At 39.2% G+C, this 18,602-nt stretch overlaps 1 protein-coding gene across 1 annotated transcript in view; it reads left to right on the top strand.

Moving 5' to 3' along the window:
• The first annotated feature begins 267 nt into the window (after window positions 1-267).
• The window catches only part of ARHGAP20 (Rho GTPase activating protein 20), a 122,533-nt gene continuing 104,198 nt past the window's right edge, over window positions 268-18,602 (top strand). Inside the window, exon 1 of the mRNA XM_024570834.4 lies at window positions 268-582. Coding sequence (XP_024426602.2) covers window positions 478-582 — 105 coding nt within the window. The 5' untranslated portion in view covers window positions 268-477. The remainder of the gene's footprint in view (window positions 583-18,602) is intronic.

The following is an 18,602-nucleotide window of genomic DNA, read 5'->3' as shown; positions in this document are numbered from 1 at the left end:
GTGCACTGAAGATCCCGGTTCGGGACACCGAACCGTGAGGTGCTTTGTGCTGGACCCACTTGGAGTGGCGGCCTGCGAAGGTCAGTCGGTCGTCTTTGCCCTAACACTTACACAAAAAAATGCCAGGCCGCTGCCCCGCAGGCGGAGCCGCCGGGAGGAGTTCCCGGCTGGAGGGAGGCGGCCGGGGGCGGTCCCAGAGCTGGGCGCCGAGCGCGGAGGGGCGGGCCCGAGGCGGAGCGGGCCGCAGCGGGCGCGGGTAAGCGGGCACAGCTGCAGTCGCCTACAGCCCGCGGGGTCTAGTGCAGGCGAGTGTACATGGCCCCGACGGGAGGCGCGCTGTCCGCACCCGGAGCCTGGCTGCCCGCGTGAGCGCGGCGGCTGCCTCGGCCCCGCGCGTCCTCGCCCCTCCGGCAGCGATCCTGCGGCTATGACCGCGTAGCCTCCTCCTGGGCTGGGATTTGCTTCAAAGTCTTCTTCATGGAAGCGATGTCCCCCCAGCAGGAGACTCTAGGGGGGCAGCCGGGGCGCTCCTCCTCCCTGACAGGAATGTCTCGGATCGCTGGAGGCCCCGGCACCAAAAAGGTGAGGACCCTGAGAGGGGCCCCGCGCCTGCCGCTGCCCCGCCGCCGCAGCAGCTCCGCTCACCGCGCGCGCCCTCTGCGCCGACCACCGGGGCGCGGGGGCAGGACGCCGTGGGGATTTAACGCTCGAGGCTCGCGGCCCCGCCGCGTTAGTTCTAGAACGTTCCCGCCTTACTCATCCTCCTAGCGGCACCGCGGTCTTCCAAATCACCCCTGTACCCTTCGCGTTTAGAGTCGTAATCACTCTCGGAGCGGACCAGCATCCCCCCTCATCTCCATCCGCCGCGGGGTCTGCAGACAGCCCAACCCCAGCCCGGCGTGGGGCCCCGGATTGGGGCACCGCCTTTCTAGGGCCCCTCCGGGGGCTCGTCCCCTGGATCTATCCAGAGGTCCCCCGGGAGCTCACCATCTCTTGACGGGGTCAGCCCCGAGGTCAGCAGGGCTAGAGGCGTCCAGTTGGACGCGACCACCAGCAATGAAGAAGGTAGGTGGCTGAGCTGCGGGCCCCGGGGGCTCTGGCCCCTCACCTGGATGCGGCATCCGCGGGATTTGGGTTGAGTGGGGAGGGATTGGGGGGGCGGGTTCTTCGCCCACCGTGGGGCTCGCGGAGAGATTCTGGGTTTCCGAGGCGGTGGTCAGACTTCGAGGTAAGTTAGGGATGCTAACGGTCGACACTGCAGGGTCGTGGAGGTTTGGTTCGGCCTAGGACCGGGCTGGGTGGGGCTGGTGGGCTGCAAAACAGGGTCGAATGGGCCGAGGCCAGGGGCCTTCGCCCTGCTCTTGTGCCCTGGCCCTCGGGACTTGGCGGGGCTGGAGAGGGGTCTGGGTGTAGCTGTGGGTGTGGGGGCAGCGTGCGCATTCCCTGTCAAAGCTGAGGTGAGGGAGGCGGGCCACAACTTGTGGCGTTCCGTTAGGATAAACGCAGCCGCGGTGCGGCGTGCTGATTCCGATCAGGTCAGGTTTCTTTGGAACGGTTCCCTGAGCAAGTGCACGTGGCCGCCGGCGGCCGGCCTCTGCTGTTCTCTCTGTGGAATTAATTTGGATGTTTCTAGCCTTGGGTATTTCTGCTCTTGCTCCTCCCCTCCCCCCAAGACTTTAAGATATTTGGACGTTTTTATTATGTCCTGGTGGTTCCCTTCCAATTTCTGTGGAAATAAATTGGATTAGAGGGATCATCCAACTCATTTATAAAGAACTATCTTAATGCATTGTATTTATATAATTAGAGCCGTAAGAGGTTGCGCAGGCTCCCAGATTGTCCTGATCTTACTGCCTTTCACGACTCTTCTCACCAGCATCCTGGGTTGGCTAGAGGTCGATTGAAGAGAGGTGAGATCTGTGCGATGAGTATAGGAGTGTGCGTGAGCTCCCACGGACCTTGACCGTGTCGCAGAGCCATCTAGGAGTGAACTTGATGTATTAGCTGTAGTGTCTGCTCAGCCTTTGATGTATTAGACTGCGGTTTGTCCTTGTCGCTTTTCCCCTTCAGAGATGCAGGGGTTGTACGTGTGTGCATGTGTGTGAATTTACCAGGTTAACATTACTTTTGGGAAGGTAAATCAATGTTCAGAAATCAGCATGGGTTTTAAAGCAATTTTTTATCCTTGTAAACCTAAGGAATTGGGGGAAATCAAAGATTTATATTCCTGAACAGTTCTCTTCCTTTTTAACTAAGGATAATTAAGCTTAAGCATACCGGCAAAAGGAGAAAGCATTAGAGTGGCTTGATCATGTATAAGGTAGTACTTGTCCAAAAAGTGAAAGGTTGCTTTACATCTTAAACCATTGTCCTTAAGATGCTATCCATTATAAACTACAATGGGTTACTACATTGCCAATCTAGTCTTTTCCTTTTCCTTTTCTTTAAAGGGAAGAGATTTTTGCCAATCTGGTTTCTCTAGGGCTTTTTACTTCCTTTGTGGTAGGGGGGAGGTTGAAGAACTGTTTTATTTTGCTTTTAATATGTTTTCCCGGAAACGTGCATCTCTGCTTATTTTAAACATTAACAGGTGTATCTGTTTGATTTCAGACCTCCATCTTAGCAATAGAAGGTAAAAATAAAATATTTCCAAAGTGTAGCTCATAGAATCATTGTCATTTGTACTCTTATGAACCAGTCTTCAGGTATTCCCAAAGCTCACCAAATCGATCTTCATTTCTGTTTCATCTCCCCTTTTTGGTGTTTGGTTGTCTTAGTGAGTCATGAGACATTTCTAAAAATAAAGTCTACTTATGTGGCTGTAATGTTAATTACTAAGGCTTGGGTCAATGTTTAAATTGCCAGGTACAATCAACATTTTAAAAAATAAAATAGAAAACATTAGTACATTAGTAAGGGTAAAGCCTGTTTTTTATAACTTCTTTTCCTGTTTCATATAGGTATGTGTATTTTGTGTAGTGATGTAACATGTGTTTCTTACTGAATGGTCAAAAACTTTAAAGGCAGGTTCATTGGCCAGACCATTGTATGGAATAAGTTCACTTGGCTTTTAGTTGTAGCTCTGTTACTATCTCAGTGATCTGAGAAAATCATTTAACTTGTTTCAGTTTACTCATTTTTAAAACAGGAATCAAAGAGATAATGCTGGAGAAAAAGTATATAGATGATAATTATATCTTGTACTCTGTGAAAATAAGGTGGTTTTTAAATAATAGGAGTTAAAGAAAAGTAGCATCTTTCAAATTGGTCATCCTGAGAGTCTATTAACCCATTGGTACTGTCATTGCCTAGAATGTAGATCATATTCCCAGAAACTACTGTCACTGAGGCAGTGTTGTACAGTGTGGTAGAATTTAGAGTCTGATGACCTAGGTTCAAGTCTCCATTGTGTTGGTACTAGCTTTCTGACCTAGGTAAGTTACTTAAACATTTTGGTTTACTATTTGTAAAGTTAAAATAACAATAATACCTACCTGCTCAAGATTGTTAGGAAAATTAAATGTGACGATGAGCTAATACTGACATATAATAAACCCTCAATAATTGTTAACTCTTATTGTTTGTAATTTCCCATATATCTGTAATTCATACTACTGTGTCCCAGTTGTTCAAGCCAAAAATCTAGGATTCATTTTCAACTCTTCTTACTTCCTTACTCTACAACAACCATCAGAAAGGCCAGTCAAATATTACTTCAAAACATATTTTGAATTTATCCACTTCATCTCCGCTGCTGCCACTATGGTCCAAGCCAAACCACCACCTTTCACTTGTACCTTTGCAAAAACTCTCTAACTTTAGTCTTAACACCTTTCTTGCTCTTACCTGATCCAGTCTCCATTTAGCAGCACCAGAGTGCTGCTAAAAATATAAATTGATCATGTTGCTCACCTGCTTAACAACCTGTAGTAGCTTTTCATTACATTTAAAATAAAATTCAGACTCCTCTTAGGCCTCTCTGCTTCTCCATCCTCATCTGAACCTTTGCCACCTTGTTGTATTCACCAGCCACATGGACCTTCTCTATCAAACATCAGGTCATTAATTCATTTCTATTCTGAGTCCTTGGTTTTGCTGTTCCCTCTGCTCCGCCACAGGTATTTGCAATGTTGATTCTTTTATGCTATTCAGACATTAGGTCCTCCCAGAGGCCTGTCCTAACTACCTAAGTGGAAGTTGCCCCTTAATCATCTCTATGCTTTGTGTTTTTTTTTCATCTTAGCATTCATCCTTGCCTGATATTTTCCTATTTATTTACCAGTTATGTTACCTGAATTCCTCACTGTGAGAATAGGGACCTTATCTGTATTGTTCAAGGCTGCTTCCCCAGTTCCTAGGACAGTTCTGTATATTAGGTACTCAATAATATAATTTGGGTTAGGTACAGCAAAGATACTGGTTCTTGTATTCAGAGTTTATGATTTAGAGCAGAGTCAGCAAACTTTCTTAAAGGGACAGATAAGTTAGGTTTATAAACCACAAGGTCTCTGTTGCAACGACCCACTCTGCACATTGTAGCACTAAAGCAGCCAGAGATAATATGTAAATGAATTGTCATAGCTGTGTTCCAATAAAACTTTATTTAGAGACCTGGTGGTGGGTCCCTGGTGTATAGTTTGCTGACCTTTGGTCAGACCACCACTGATGCCTAGAACTTTCTGTGATGATAGAACTGCCTTTTCTCTATAATGTCTAATTTAATACCTACTAACTACATGTGGATACTGAGCACTTGAAATGTGGCCGGGTCAGCTGAGAACTAAAAATGTTTAACAGCTTCACTGAAGTATAATTGACATATGATAAATTGTACAAGTTTAAAATATATAAATCAATAAGTTTTGACATATGTATATACCTGTGGAACCGTTACCTCAGTCAAGAGACTGGACATATTTGTCGCCCCTAAGTTTCCTCATGTCCCTTCCCAATCCCTTTGTTCCCTCTCTGTTCCTAGGCAACTATAGATTAATTTTCATTCTCAAGAATTTTATATAAATGGAATCATTCTGCATATTCTTTTTCACATTCTTTAATCCAATATAATTACTTTGCAATTCATACCTTTTCTTACATGTATCAGTAGTTCAGTTTATTGCTGATCAGTATTTGATCATATGGATAAACCAGTTTGTTTATCCATTCACCTATTAATTGGTATTTGGTTAGTTCCAGGTTTTGGCTATACAAATAAAGCCTCTGAAAACATTCATGTACAAGGCTTTGCATGGACTCAGGCTTTCATTTCTTTCAGGTAAATATTTAGGTGTTTAATGGCTGAGTCATATTTTAGGTGTATGTTTAATGTAAGAAACTGTCAAATTATTTTCCTAAGTGGTTTTAATTTCCACCAGCAGTGTATGAAAGTCCAGTTTCTCCACATCTTCACCAGCACTTATTATGTATCTTTTTCATTATAACCATCCTAGAGAGTATAAAGTGGTTTTGATTTACATTTCCCTAATGATTAATTATGCTGAACATCTTATCACATGCTTACTTGTCATCCATATGTTATCTTTAGTGAAGTGGCTACTCAAATATTTTGCCCAGTTTTAGGTTGTTCATTTTCTTGTTATTGCATTTTGAGAGTTATTTATATATTCTGGATTCAAAGTCTTTTGTCATATATGTGCTTTGGAAGTGCCTTCTCCCATTCTGTGGCTTGTCATTTAATTTTTTTAACAGTGTCTTTCAAAGAACAGAGTTTGTAATTTTGATGAAATTAGATTGTTCATTTTTAAAATGTAATTTTACTTCACTGTAATTTATTTGAATTTAAATTTAAATAGCCACATATGTCTGGTGAGTACTGTATTTGATAGCACGGGTTGAGAGGAAGAGGCAAAAACAGTTTTAAAAGCCATAAATAGTAATACCTTTTACTAAAGAAACAAAAATGCTACTGATTTAGACAAACATGGATATGAAGCTAGACCACTCTGGCATTAGGGTGTTCAGGAAGGCTTCTTTTAAATGATATTTAACTCTTTTATAAGTGACAAAGAGCATGCTATAAAAAGATCCCAAGAACTGGAAGCAGTTGTTCAAAGGTTCTGAGGTAGAAAAGAGCATTATGTGTTTGAGGAGCTAGTTCGTAGATGGTATATAAGAAGTCAGTCTCTTTATTTTAGCCACATTTAACCTCAAGCAGAATTACCTAGTTGGTTCTTTCACCTTTATTTACTAGTCAGATGATTTGACTATTTCCAAAAATCAAAGATGTATCATCACTGAGGCTCTTCAAAAGAATACATAAGAGATTTGTGCATTATTTTTTTAAATGTGGCTGTAACATATAATAACAGCATATAGATAACTCATTCTGGATAGAATTATGGATAATGTATCCTTGAGGATATATACATTTGAACAGAAAAGTTTTTATGAAATGAAGAGGAAACATATATTAGAATAATTTCAGCTAGGGTAATTTATTTCCTACTTGACCACCCTGACCCCTTGGTTTCACATACTAATTGAAAACTCTTTAAATAAGATGGGTAATGGGATAGGGGACAAAGACAGGCACAGCAGAAAGTAAGTAAATAAGTCACAGCAAAGGATTTTAAAATAGCTCCAACATTTTAAAATGTGCCAGCTGCTGTTGTATACACCTCATTCTGTCTCCTTTGTCTACACTCTCTGGGTCCAAATCTGTTTATAGAAACTCATTCTAGAACACCCCTGAGAGCTGACTTTGGCCATGTGTGTGTCTTGTGCTGGAGTTTGAATGAAACATCTTGATGAATAAGCTTTAGTTTTATTCTTTAATACTGAGGAAAATATTATGCCTATGGTTCAACTAGCATCCTACTGAGTTCTTTCTGTACATAAAATCAGGCACAGGAGATTGTTTCTGCTGAGAGGAGTCTAGAATTATCAAAAACTGAATTGGATTGATCATAAATGACCTCTGTTATCACTTGTATGACCTCTGAACTTCTGATGGTACTATGTTTCTTTGTCTATAAAATGGGGGTAATAATACATATCTGGTGTATCTCACATGGTTTTTTTTTATGGGTCAGAAGAAGAAAGTATATGAAAACACTTTTTAAAAAGTACAGCAACCATTAGTATCTTTTACCAGGTGAAAGCAGGTGTAAAGTTATAAAAAGTTTTATTTCTTTGAATTTAATACAAGAACATTTACATGCAAATGAGTGCATGCTATCTGTCTTATTCAGCTCAGGCTGCCATAGCAGAATACCATAAACTGGGGTGCCTTAAAACAACAGACATTTATTCTTCACAGTTCTGGAGGCTGTGAATTCCCATGGTCTGGGTGTCAGCTAATTCAGTTATGGTGAGAGCCCCTCTTCTTGGCTTGCAGTTATCATCTTTTTGCTCTTTGTGTGTGGCAGCTAGGGAAAAGGAGCAAGGGAGCAAGAGGGAGAGAGATGGGAAGGGGAGGGGAAGAAGGATGGAGCTGGAACTAGATATCTCTGGTTTCTTCTCATAAGGGCACTAATCTCATCATGGGGGCACCATTCTCATGACCTCATCTAAACCTAATCACTTCCCAAAGACCCCCCACCTGCAAATATCATTATTTTGGCAGTTAGAAAATGAATTATATGAATTGAGGGGGGACACAAGCATTCAGTCCATAACACTATCCTTCAAAGTAGTCACCCTTGAAGGTCATAAATATCAAATATAAGGTAGCAACTTGAGCAAAAAGATGAGTTTGCTGTTTCTAATTTATAGAATAGTAAAGGAAGTTTTTAAAACCTCTTTAAATGAATGCTAACTATATGTGTTATGTATTAATTTTATATGAGGTAGGGGTTATTATCTTACTCTTATAGAAAAAGGAACTGAGCCCTGCCAAGGGTACACGCAGTAAGCAACAGAGCTGGAATTTGAACCCAGGTCTTCCAACTCTATTTTTATTTCCAACTAGACTATAGATGTATTTGTTATTATGTGTAACATAAGATGTACGAAGGAATGGATTCAAATTATATATAACCAGCTGAGAAAAGCGCATATGTATTTCTTTTGAGAAGTAATTTTATTCTTTGCGGAACAGAATCTCTACCCTCTCCATCTACCATTGAATGTCATGTTCATTATTGCCAATAAGTAAATGTATTCTTCATGGTTCCCCAGAAGAACAGACCAATAGGAGTCTCATGATCTGCCATCTGCAAGCTGGGGATCCAGGAAAGCCATGTAATTCACAACCACCTTTTCCCAAGGGCAAGAAAAGATGAGATGAGACATCCCAGCTCAACAGGAAAGGGGGTAAAGGGAGGGGAAAATTCCTCCTTCCTCCACTTTTTGTTCTAAAAAGACCCTTAAGAGATTGAATGATGCCTACTCACTTTGGGGGGGATATTCTGCTTTACTTAGTCCAGTGATTCAAATACTATTCTCACTAAAAGTACCTTCACAGACATACCTGGAAATAGTGTTTAATCTGGGTACATCATGGCCATTCAAGTTGGCACATAAAATTAATCATTCCAGTTGTTATTGACTAACAGCAACAATGAGACAATCATTGGTCTAATTACATTGGAAAGCCGTGACTTTTATGCCTTGTTATCCATCACTTTCATGTGTTTTACGTAAAGCCCTTCCATTTCAAGAGTTCTTCAGCCAGGCTTGCTTTCCATGCTGATATCTCAGTCTTGCTTTCTGTTGGAAAACTTGGTATATTCTCTAAACTCAAAACTATATTTCAAAGTTGTATATGGGTGCACTGAATCCAATGCCTCAGGTGATTGCATCATGGGAAATCATATGTGGGAAGCCCAGTTGAAAATTTCTCCATTCATTAAATGTTTCATATCCTGAATCTTGAATACAGGAAAAAACTCTTGCTTAAATAGGTGTTTTTTCACTTGTGTTCACTTAAAATGTGAACACAATACTGCATTTTAACATAGCAAAATAAAAATTAATTTTTGTGACTCTATTGTGTGTTCTATAAAATGAAAGTTCAGGACAATCTTTTATTTTTACACATCTGTGTAAAAAGTAATTGTTAATTTTGAATATTGAGCATTCCAAGTTAAAATAGAAAGTTGTAACTATAGACTGAAAATTCACAAGTCACAGATACCTAAAGAGTACAGTTACTGCTTTTGGTTGAAGTGAAGATTGTTGTAAAGCAATTTATCACTCCCTGTGATTTCAACATTCTCCCAGGTTATGATTTGATAAAAGGTTTGCAGGGCAAAAGGTGGAACATGTTCAGTAGACTGGAAGAAGTGAGACAACTGATAATATACAGAAAATTAAAGCTCCAGCTTTAATAATTAAAGTGTCTGATTCTTTCACAGTTCTCCTCCAGCTGTCCCGAATTTAGTGGCTGTTCTTATTAAAGACATCCTATACCTTATAGAACCATGTAAAATTTAACAAAAATATGTGATTATAAAGCTTGCCTTCCTAGAAGGTATCAGTGTCTGAAAATATACTAGATTTCTATCTAAAATGCCACTAAAACATGTTATACACTATATATACACCTATATGTACATATAGTCACATACACAGTGCTTTAAGGAAATATAAAGGGTCCAGCAGAAATAACTCCCCTTTTTATTACAAAATCTTTATTACAAGCATAAGCATGTAATTCTGTAACATAACAATATCACACTCAAGCACACCACATGACATTTTAGGTGAAATGTTCAAACTAAACCCATAAATTATTACACCCATATTATTACCCTACCAACCACACTCAAGTAGTTATTACTTCTGCTGGACCCTGTACATACATTTTATTGTGATTTGATAAGAGTTTAATGACTCATAACCCTCATATCTCCAGAGCATTTGGCAGAAACCTCTGTTGTGGGCTGAATGTGTCCCCTGCAAACTCTTATGTTGAAGCTCCAATCCCCAGTATTACAGTATTTGGAGGTAGGGGCATTTGGGAGATACTTAGGTTAGATGAGGTCATAAGAACCAAATCCCCATGATGGTTTTAGTACCATTGTAAGAGATAAAAGCTTGCCTCACCCCCACCCCCTGTCCCCCATTCGAGGATAGAGCAAGAAGGCAGTTGTTTGTAAATCAGGAAAAGGGCCCTCACAAGAACCCAGTCTGTGAGCACCTTGACCTTGGGTTTCCCAATCTCCAGAATTGTGAGAAATGTCTGTTGTTTAAACCATCCAGTGTGTGTTATTTTGTTATAGTACCCTAAGCTGACTGACTGCCTCTAAATAAACTTTTATTGAGCAAAAAGTTTGCTCTCTGGTTCTTTCTGTTGCTATCTCCAATGTTCTAGATCACAGGGACTCTCCAGATTCCGACGTGCGCAGAAAGCCTGCAGGGTGAATGCTCAGTTTGATAATGGCAACTGCAGCAGTTTTTCGAAGCAACCTAGGATGGAGGTAATGTTTAGTTTTACTTGTGGAAGACTCAGCCACAGTGTGGGAGGCTGGAAAGAGAGCAGAGACAACAGTCTGCTGTCAGCCACCAATAATGGGGCTTATGGGCAACACTGCCCAGTTATTTTATAATTTTGTTTCAGTCTTATTTTCTTTATCTAGGACAAGTTTAGATGAGAAACATCCAACCCACAGCAGAAATAGCCCTATCAGCACTATATGTCAGTGCTGTGCTGAGCAGCCTTGACCTAATTTTGATAGACAGCTGTCACATGGCACAACTGAAAGGTAAAACCTATTTTTGGATGTCTGGTCACTGGTGTGTGGACTCTGAAAATGGAATGTGCCCACATCAGCTCATATTTCAAAGATCTGAGAAACCCAACTGCTCTGTAGCCTTTCTCTTTCCCTGTTTACCTGGGTCCTAATTTATATGCAGGAGAGGTGTCTGTATTTTCTCTTATACCCCTACATTCAGCCTCTTGAACCTCAGCTTGACAGTAGCCATTGCTAGGTTATACTCTATCTGAATCTGGGTAGACATAGGCCTGTTTTTTTATTCTTATTTGATACATTCTTTTACCATTATGGCTTTTGGACTTGACCACCATACTCTGTCACTCTACACAAGGAAAGTGAGAAGTTGCTGTAAGGCAGAGTTTCCCAGCCGTTCCAGATGTATCTGATATATTCAGCCTCTTAGCCTTTAGACAGGTAGATACGTACTGAGACAACCAGAGCTTTTTTTGTTTATTATAGTCTGTGCCTTGGATGTACAAATAACATCACTTTATATGGGGAATAATGTGAAAATGTAGGGAAGCCCTGCCTGGAAGGGATCACAACGGGAGGAGCATTGGCCTTGCCTACTCCAGGGTGCTCCAGGGAATTGTGACGGGATGTTGAAACCAGTGGCTTTGCGGAAGAAGAAAATCCAGTGAACTTGAAGGTCTGTAGTGATACTCCAGAAGACAACATGGGTGGGATGGAGGCAGAGAAACAAAGAATAATATATAAGGGGAGTTCTACTGCCCCCGTATTTATTTACGGACAGTACTTACGTACTCTAAAGCTTTGCACTGTATGTTACATTTCCATGTCAGAGAACTTGCACGTATATAATCTTAATTCGATTCTTTGTGGTAGGTTGGATTGTTATGTAATTTTACAAAGAGGACTCTGAGAAGTTAAGAATCAGGGTCCAGAATTTAGGCCTAATGTCTACTAGCCCCATGCCCATTTTTCTACATTGCATTGATTCTCATACTTATTATTTTATTTCATAGTGGTTGTATCATGGGAAGAGGAAGGATAGCCAAAAGTAAAAATGTTTCTTTCTTAGCCTCAGAAAATAACTTTTATTCCTTTATAGTACTCTGTGTTGTGATGATATTTGTTTTAATTAAATGTTCAGAGTGATTCTGGATGGAATGATTATGAATAAATAGAAGATCTTATTTATCAGAGGCCAAACTGACAATAGTGAGAAGCTTCAGCTCACCCAGTGGTCAAAACATTTTTGTGATAATAGGGCCTTAGAAGCAAGGTGCAAGGTTAAGAATAATTTTCTTGTTCCTTTGAGGAGCCAGTGTCTTTGAGTTATGTCTCCACAAGTAAATGTTGCAGTCATGTAGGACGACAAGAAATGATACAGACTAGCCACATAAGGATTAATAGTCAAATTTGAATAGGCTAATTTACAAATGTGATTAAGTATTTTTTCTGGCTTTGAAACTTTAGAGTATTTACAAGCTTTCATCAAAGGCTTTATTTTAATTGTATGCTAACTTTAAATGTTTGAAAGTGACTTCATTACATTTGACTTAAATTCAACTGCAATGCTTGAATTTTTCTTCAAAAAGTGACTGGAAAAAACAAAAGTATGAAAAATTGCAGTGCACCTGACTTAAATTTTTCATCCTGTTCCTTTCTTTTGATAGGCTTTTTTCCCCTTTAATCTAAACTAAGAATAACCAGATTCAGAGTGATTTAGAGGTATCAGAAATAATACTGTATCTCTTGATTGACATGAAGTTAAATTTCCAGTGAGAGATTACATCTAGGTTTTTATATAAACAATGCTTTCTGAGTTGTTGAAAACAGAAGAAAAAAACTTTTTGCTGCAGTGACCTGTTTACAACCACATTTTCCTACATTGGCACACTATGTTACCAACTTAAACTCTCAGGTACAGTCAGTGTTAATTCATTGACCTAACACACAGGCATTGAGCATTTACTACATGGAAATACTGAGTAGGGCACTGGAGGAATGGGGGAGAAGTGGTGGCAAATCATGACAGCCAGCCAGCCATATTCCTTAGGTCTCTGAGGAATTCAAATGGGCAGCCACTCAAACATTTAGTACAAAAACTTGTTGGACCAAAAGCACATAAATAAGTTCCATCCTTATGTGTTATACTTCAGATGATTGTCATACAAATAAAGGAAATTGTAGCTTCTGGTTATGAACCAGTTTGCTGGGATGGAGCCTGATGATTTAGGAATTTGGTAGTTAACATTTTTTAACAGTTTTATTGAGATAACTATATCTCAATAAAACAATATAGTTATCTCAATAAAACTTACCATACAGTTCATCCACTGAAAGTGTACAACACAGAGGCTTTTAGTACATTTGCAGAATTGTGCATCCATCACCATAGTCAATTTTAGAAAAACCCCCAAAAGAATCACCATACCCCTTAGCCATCACATCCCAATACCTTCATCTCCCCGAATCCCAGGCAGATAGTAATCTAAGTTCTGTGGATTTGTTTATTCTGGATATTTCATATAAATGGAATCATATAATATGTGGTCCTTCGGGATTGACTTCTTTTAATTAGCATAATGTTTTCAAGAGTCATTCATGTTGCACACATATCAGTACTTTTATTGCCAAGTAATATTCCATTTTATGTATATACCACATTTTGTTTATTTGTTCATCAATTAATGTACATTGGAGTTGTCTCCACTTTTTGACTATTATGAATAATGCTGATATGAACATTCAGGTTTTGGTATGGACATGTTTCCATTTTTCTTGTATGTCCCTAAAGGGGAATTGCAAGATCATCTACTAACTGTGTTTAGCCATTTGTAAAACTTCCCAACTGTTTTCGAAGTGATAGCACCATTTTACCTTTCCCACCAGCGGGCCAAGTTTAGCTTAGAGACATGATTGGAGGATGTGGAGTCCACTATGTTCACATCCTTGTCAACAGTTGTTATTTAGCTGTCTTTTCTATTAAAGTCATCCTGATGAGTATAAAGTGGTATTTCATGGTTTTGATTTGCATTTCCCTGATGGCTAATAACGTTGAACATCTTTTCATGTGCTTATTGGTTATTGCGTATCTTCTTTGGAGAACTGTCTTTTCAGATCCTTTGCCCATTTTAAAATTGGCTTGTCTTTATTGAATTATAACAGTTCTTTATATATTTTAGATACAAATCTCTAATGAATGGCAGAAATTTTCTCTCATTTTATGGGTTTTCTTTTCACTTCTTAATAGTGTCCTTTGAAGCACAGAAGTTTTTCATGTTGACAGTCATGTCTAATTTACGTTGTTTTTTTCTTTTGCTTGTATTTTTGGTATCCCGTCTAAGAAACCATTACCTAATCCAAAATCACAAATATTTCTGCCTGTGTTTTGTAAAATTTTTATAGAAGAATAAATTCTTCTATAAAATTTTTTTTTCTAAAAGTATCTGCTCTGTTAAATCATTGAACCATTTTTAATTAAGTTTTTTATGTGGTGTGAGGTAGGAGTCCAGCTTCATTCTTTTGCATGTGGGTAGCTAATTGCCCTTGCACCATCTATTGGCAAGTTATTAAATTTATCATCAGACAAATGCTTACCATGTAGCTCAAAGTGGTAAACATCAACACTGTGTCAAAAGATGTAGTTTGCAGTGTGCAAGAATGACTCTTACCATCCTGTTTACATTTCCTTAATGACAACATTCCAGCAGAGTATCCAAAGTTTTGTATATTTGCTTGCTTGTTTGTTTTTCTGTGTGTGTTTTGAGGACAGTGGTATAGATGTGGAGGACAGGTGGATTTTAAAATTGACATAAAACCTTCACTTATTGGGTGTATAGTTTGTGCCAGACATTCTACTGTGCTTTGGGAATGAAAAGTAGGCCTGCTATGGAGTATAGAGTTCCAGTAGATGATTGAAGGAGGGTGTGAGGTAGTTTGGAAAGAAGACACAGTCCCTGCTTTTTAGAACCATGCAGAAAATAAATGGCTGTAACTGAAGTATGATGTGTAGAGCAAGTTAGGAACACAAGAGATTGAATATATAGTTAATCGACTGATTAAAAGAGCGTTGAAGTGGAAAGCACCTTGCAGATTAGCTGGTGATGTTGCTAGAGTTTTGTGTTATTGAAATACAAAAAAACCCCAATTAATTATAGACCTTTCTTATCTTCAATTATGACCTCTATTCATTTATTCTTTTGGAAGAATAGGTTTTTTACTTTCAATAGAGAAACAGCTTAGAAAATCAAAGATTTAACTTCTCTCTAGTATTTACAGTCTACTTTCCTAATAAATGCCTGCTAGTAAAAAAACACAGCAGCTTTAAAATTTCAATTACTATTTATTTCCGTTTACAACTTTTTCCAAGTTCCTTCTCATCCTTCCTATTTAAGAGTGGAGGAATAAAGGCTATTTATGTTTGTTTGTTTTTTAGCTCTTATAAAACTCTTGTCTAGTTTTTTGGGCTGCGTAAGAGTAGGTAAATGGAATGATAGCAAGAAAATTGTTATCAAAAGATTAATGCAATTGAATTTTTGCCTAATGTATAGTTTATCAATTTAGAAAATAATATTACCTTTTGAAAATATTCAGTTTCAGAATCGCATGCAATATTTCTAAGGTCATCTAGATATTAACATTAAGAACTTGGACATTCTGAAAAATCACATTGTGGATTTTGATTTTTAAGCTCACAAAGAAAACATACAGTTTTAAACCTTCTTTCTGTTTCCTGTGAGGCAAAGAATCATAGTTTTCACTGTCATTGAACAACTGTGTTATTTTTTGGTGCTAATATAACATAGTCTCAACCTATCCTGATAAGATTGTACTATTATACATTTGTGAGATAATCAATAGCCTCATTCTATTTCTATGCATTGCATTTCCCACAGTCATTATAAACAGAAAGAACATCCAAGTCTTTATTGCCTGAGAACAGATTCTTTGATGTGTGAATTTATTTAAAAATCACTACCAGCCCTTTGTTTCATAGTACTTAGGAGCAAAAGAAAGAGATCTGGCCCTGGCTGGTGTGGCTCAGTTGGTTGTAGTGTCTTCTGTACACTGAAAGGTTTTGGGTTTGAAATCCCAGGCAGGCCACATATCTGAGTTTCAGGTTCAATCCTCAGTCAGGGCATGTACAGGAGGGAACCAATGGCAACTAATTGATATTCTTCTCTCACATCAATGTGTGTCTGTTTGTCTCTCCTTCCATCCCCATCCCCTTTCTTTCTCTCTAAAAGCAATGAATAAATGTCTTTGGGTGAGGATTAAAAAAAAAGAGATCTGTGTATTTTGAATGAATTAATACATAAATTTATTTATTAAGCCCTCATATTGGCAACTCTTAAGACATTACTTACAAGAGAAGTGAATCCTCTGAATTTGAAGTGTGTGATGTACGTATTGTTTATTTTCTTGCAAATCCAGGGTGAGTCTTTGGTGGATACTTATTTTGAGAATATCAGAAATAGAAGGTACCTGTGAAACTATGTAGTTGAAATTTTCTTTTTCTTAGATAAGGAAATGGAGGCCTAGAAAAGTGACTGGATTGCCTTGAGTTACATATCTCATTAGTGGTAAAATAAGTTCCAGTACTAACAATAGGATCTCAAAAATAATATTCTGCCTGTACTTTGAGTTCATCCTCCTGAATATGGGTTCGCTGGATGAGGTAGAAACACTCCATTTGACTCCTCATACATCAGACAATGTTATAACCAAGAAAACACAGCCTGATTACTACATATAAAATGATCCTCTGTATTAGAGCTCTATGAAAAACCATTTTAAAAGCATCTGTGCAGAAGAAAATATGTCACCCTTCTTTGATTGTTCATTCTCATGTTTAACAGCCATTACTCTCAGAAAGATTTCTTTATATCAGAAGGTTTCATATTTGGGTTTCAGGAATCACTGAGGAATCCATATTATGTGAGTTTCTGAACCCTCTGAAATTATGTGCATAATTTAGTTAATAGCTTTTATAAATTTCTCAAAGAACCACTACCCAAGATCAACTTGGATTCCTAGTCTACAGTTTAGCAGTTTCTTTTTGCCTTATCTTCCTTGGAAGATACTTCCTATCCTCCATATTATAACTCTACATTAATTTGGAGATTATTAATGTTTCCAAATGAAGAACTTCAGATCAGTTTAACTTTTCTTATAGGCTCCTTTTTTCCTCCACATGTTAAATTATTTTTATGGCTATCTTTTGAACCCTTTCCAAATTCTTTATAAACCTGAAAACCAAGGAGCTCAGGATTACAACTTATGTATTAATGAAGATCTAGTTTAGGAGCTTGGATCTGACAGTGAGTGGTTTCATAGGGTTAGGGGCAGTAGAAATAAGACTGAGGAGATAGGTCCATAAACGCCTCCCCCCCCACTTCAAGGTAGGCTGGCAGACCCTGACAGTCAAGAGAGTTAGAATGTGAAGGGCCCAGGTTAAGCTTAAAAGAATTGGGCGTATTATTTCAAAGTTCAAAGCATAGTGAGCAGATCCTGAATACAGGTGTTGGGATAGTGAGCAGGAAGCAAGCCCAGATGTGAAGGTGACACGGAATCCAGCAGAAAATCTGCATATGCTCCTGCCTTCTTTGTCAAAAGAACCCTGAAACACCAATCCAAAAATACCTATGCACCCCAATGTTCATAGCAGCACAATTTACAATAGCCAAGTACTGGAAGCAACCTAAGTGCCCGTCAGCAAATGAGTGGATCCAAAAACTGTGGTACATTTACACAATGGAATTCTATGCAGCAGAGAGAAAGAAGGAGTTTATACCCTTTGCAACAGCATGGATGGAACTGGAGAGCATTATGCTAAGTGAAATAAGCCAGGCGGTGAGGGACAAATACCATATGATCTCACCTTTAACTGGAACATAATCAACAAAAGAAAAAAGCAAACAAAATATAACCAGAGTCATTGAAATTAAGAACAATCTAACAATAGCCAGAGGGGAGTGGGAAGGGGATACTGGGGAGAGGGGTCTACAGGAGCTACTATAAAGGACACAAGGACAAAATCAAGGGGGAGGGTAAAGGTGGGGGAGGGAGGTGGGATTGGCTGGGGTGGGGTGAAGGGATGGGGAGAAAATGCAGACAATTGTAACTGAATAACAATAAAAAAATTTTTTAAAAGAAAGAATATCTGCATATGAGCAAACTGCCACCTTTCTTAGTAAAAATCAATGCAGTCTTCTATTATTGAGACTCTTCACTTGGAGAGGGTGTTGTCTTCCAGATTTCCCTTCCCCTGTAACGTTCACAGTCCCACTAGCCTCCAGATGTTAGATTCCTGAGACTTATGTTTCCAAGAGGTGTGACTAATGGAAACAGTGGGGTGAGGTTTACAAGCTATAATTTACAAAGTAGGTTATCAAAATTACTGGGGTGGGGAGGGATTACAGACAATTATAGAACTCTGATGAAACTATGGATGGGCTTTCTCTCCAGAGGGAAGGCACCAAATATTCGTACATGTTATACAAATAATTTTATTCAATCTAACTTGCCGTGAAACTGATTCATGGTTAATAACTGGTTGAGAAATGTGATATTCTGTATTTCTTATCTGCTTGTTTCCTGTCCTTTATTAATGTTTTATATAATTGTTTCATTTGCTATCTGAGCTCTGCTGGGGAGGTTTGGGCATACAGTGTCCACATGTGAGCCAAAAGATTAACAGGGGAAGCAGTAATACTGAGGCCATGGCACTGGTGATACCAATACTTCAGAAGAGATCCTTGCGGGGCATGGTGAATTTGGGGGATGAGGACTGTGCCAAAGAAGTCCACCATCACCTTCTCACTGGATAATTCTACCTCTGTTCCTATGCCAGGGTGTAGATTTTATTTTGGTAACTAAGAAGCTGTGACTTTATGAATCACGTAACGAGATACTGATACTGAGCTGGTTAGCTGTACGTGGTTCTTTTTTTTT

Source organism: Desmodus rotundus, chromosome 5 (assembly GCF_022682495.2).
Source record: "Desmodus rotundus isolate HL8 chromosome 5, HLdesRot8A.1, whole genome shotgun sequence".
In the NCBI taxonomy this organism is placed as follows: Eukaryota; Metazoa; Chordata; class Mammalia; order Chiroptera; family Phyllostomidae; genus Desmodus; species Desmodus rotundus.
The sequence above is the reverse complement of the archived record's forward strand: the minus strand, read 5'-3'. Positions and strand labels throughout refer to the sequence as shown.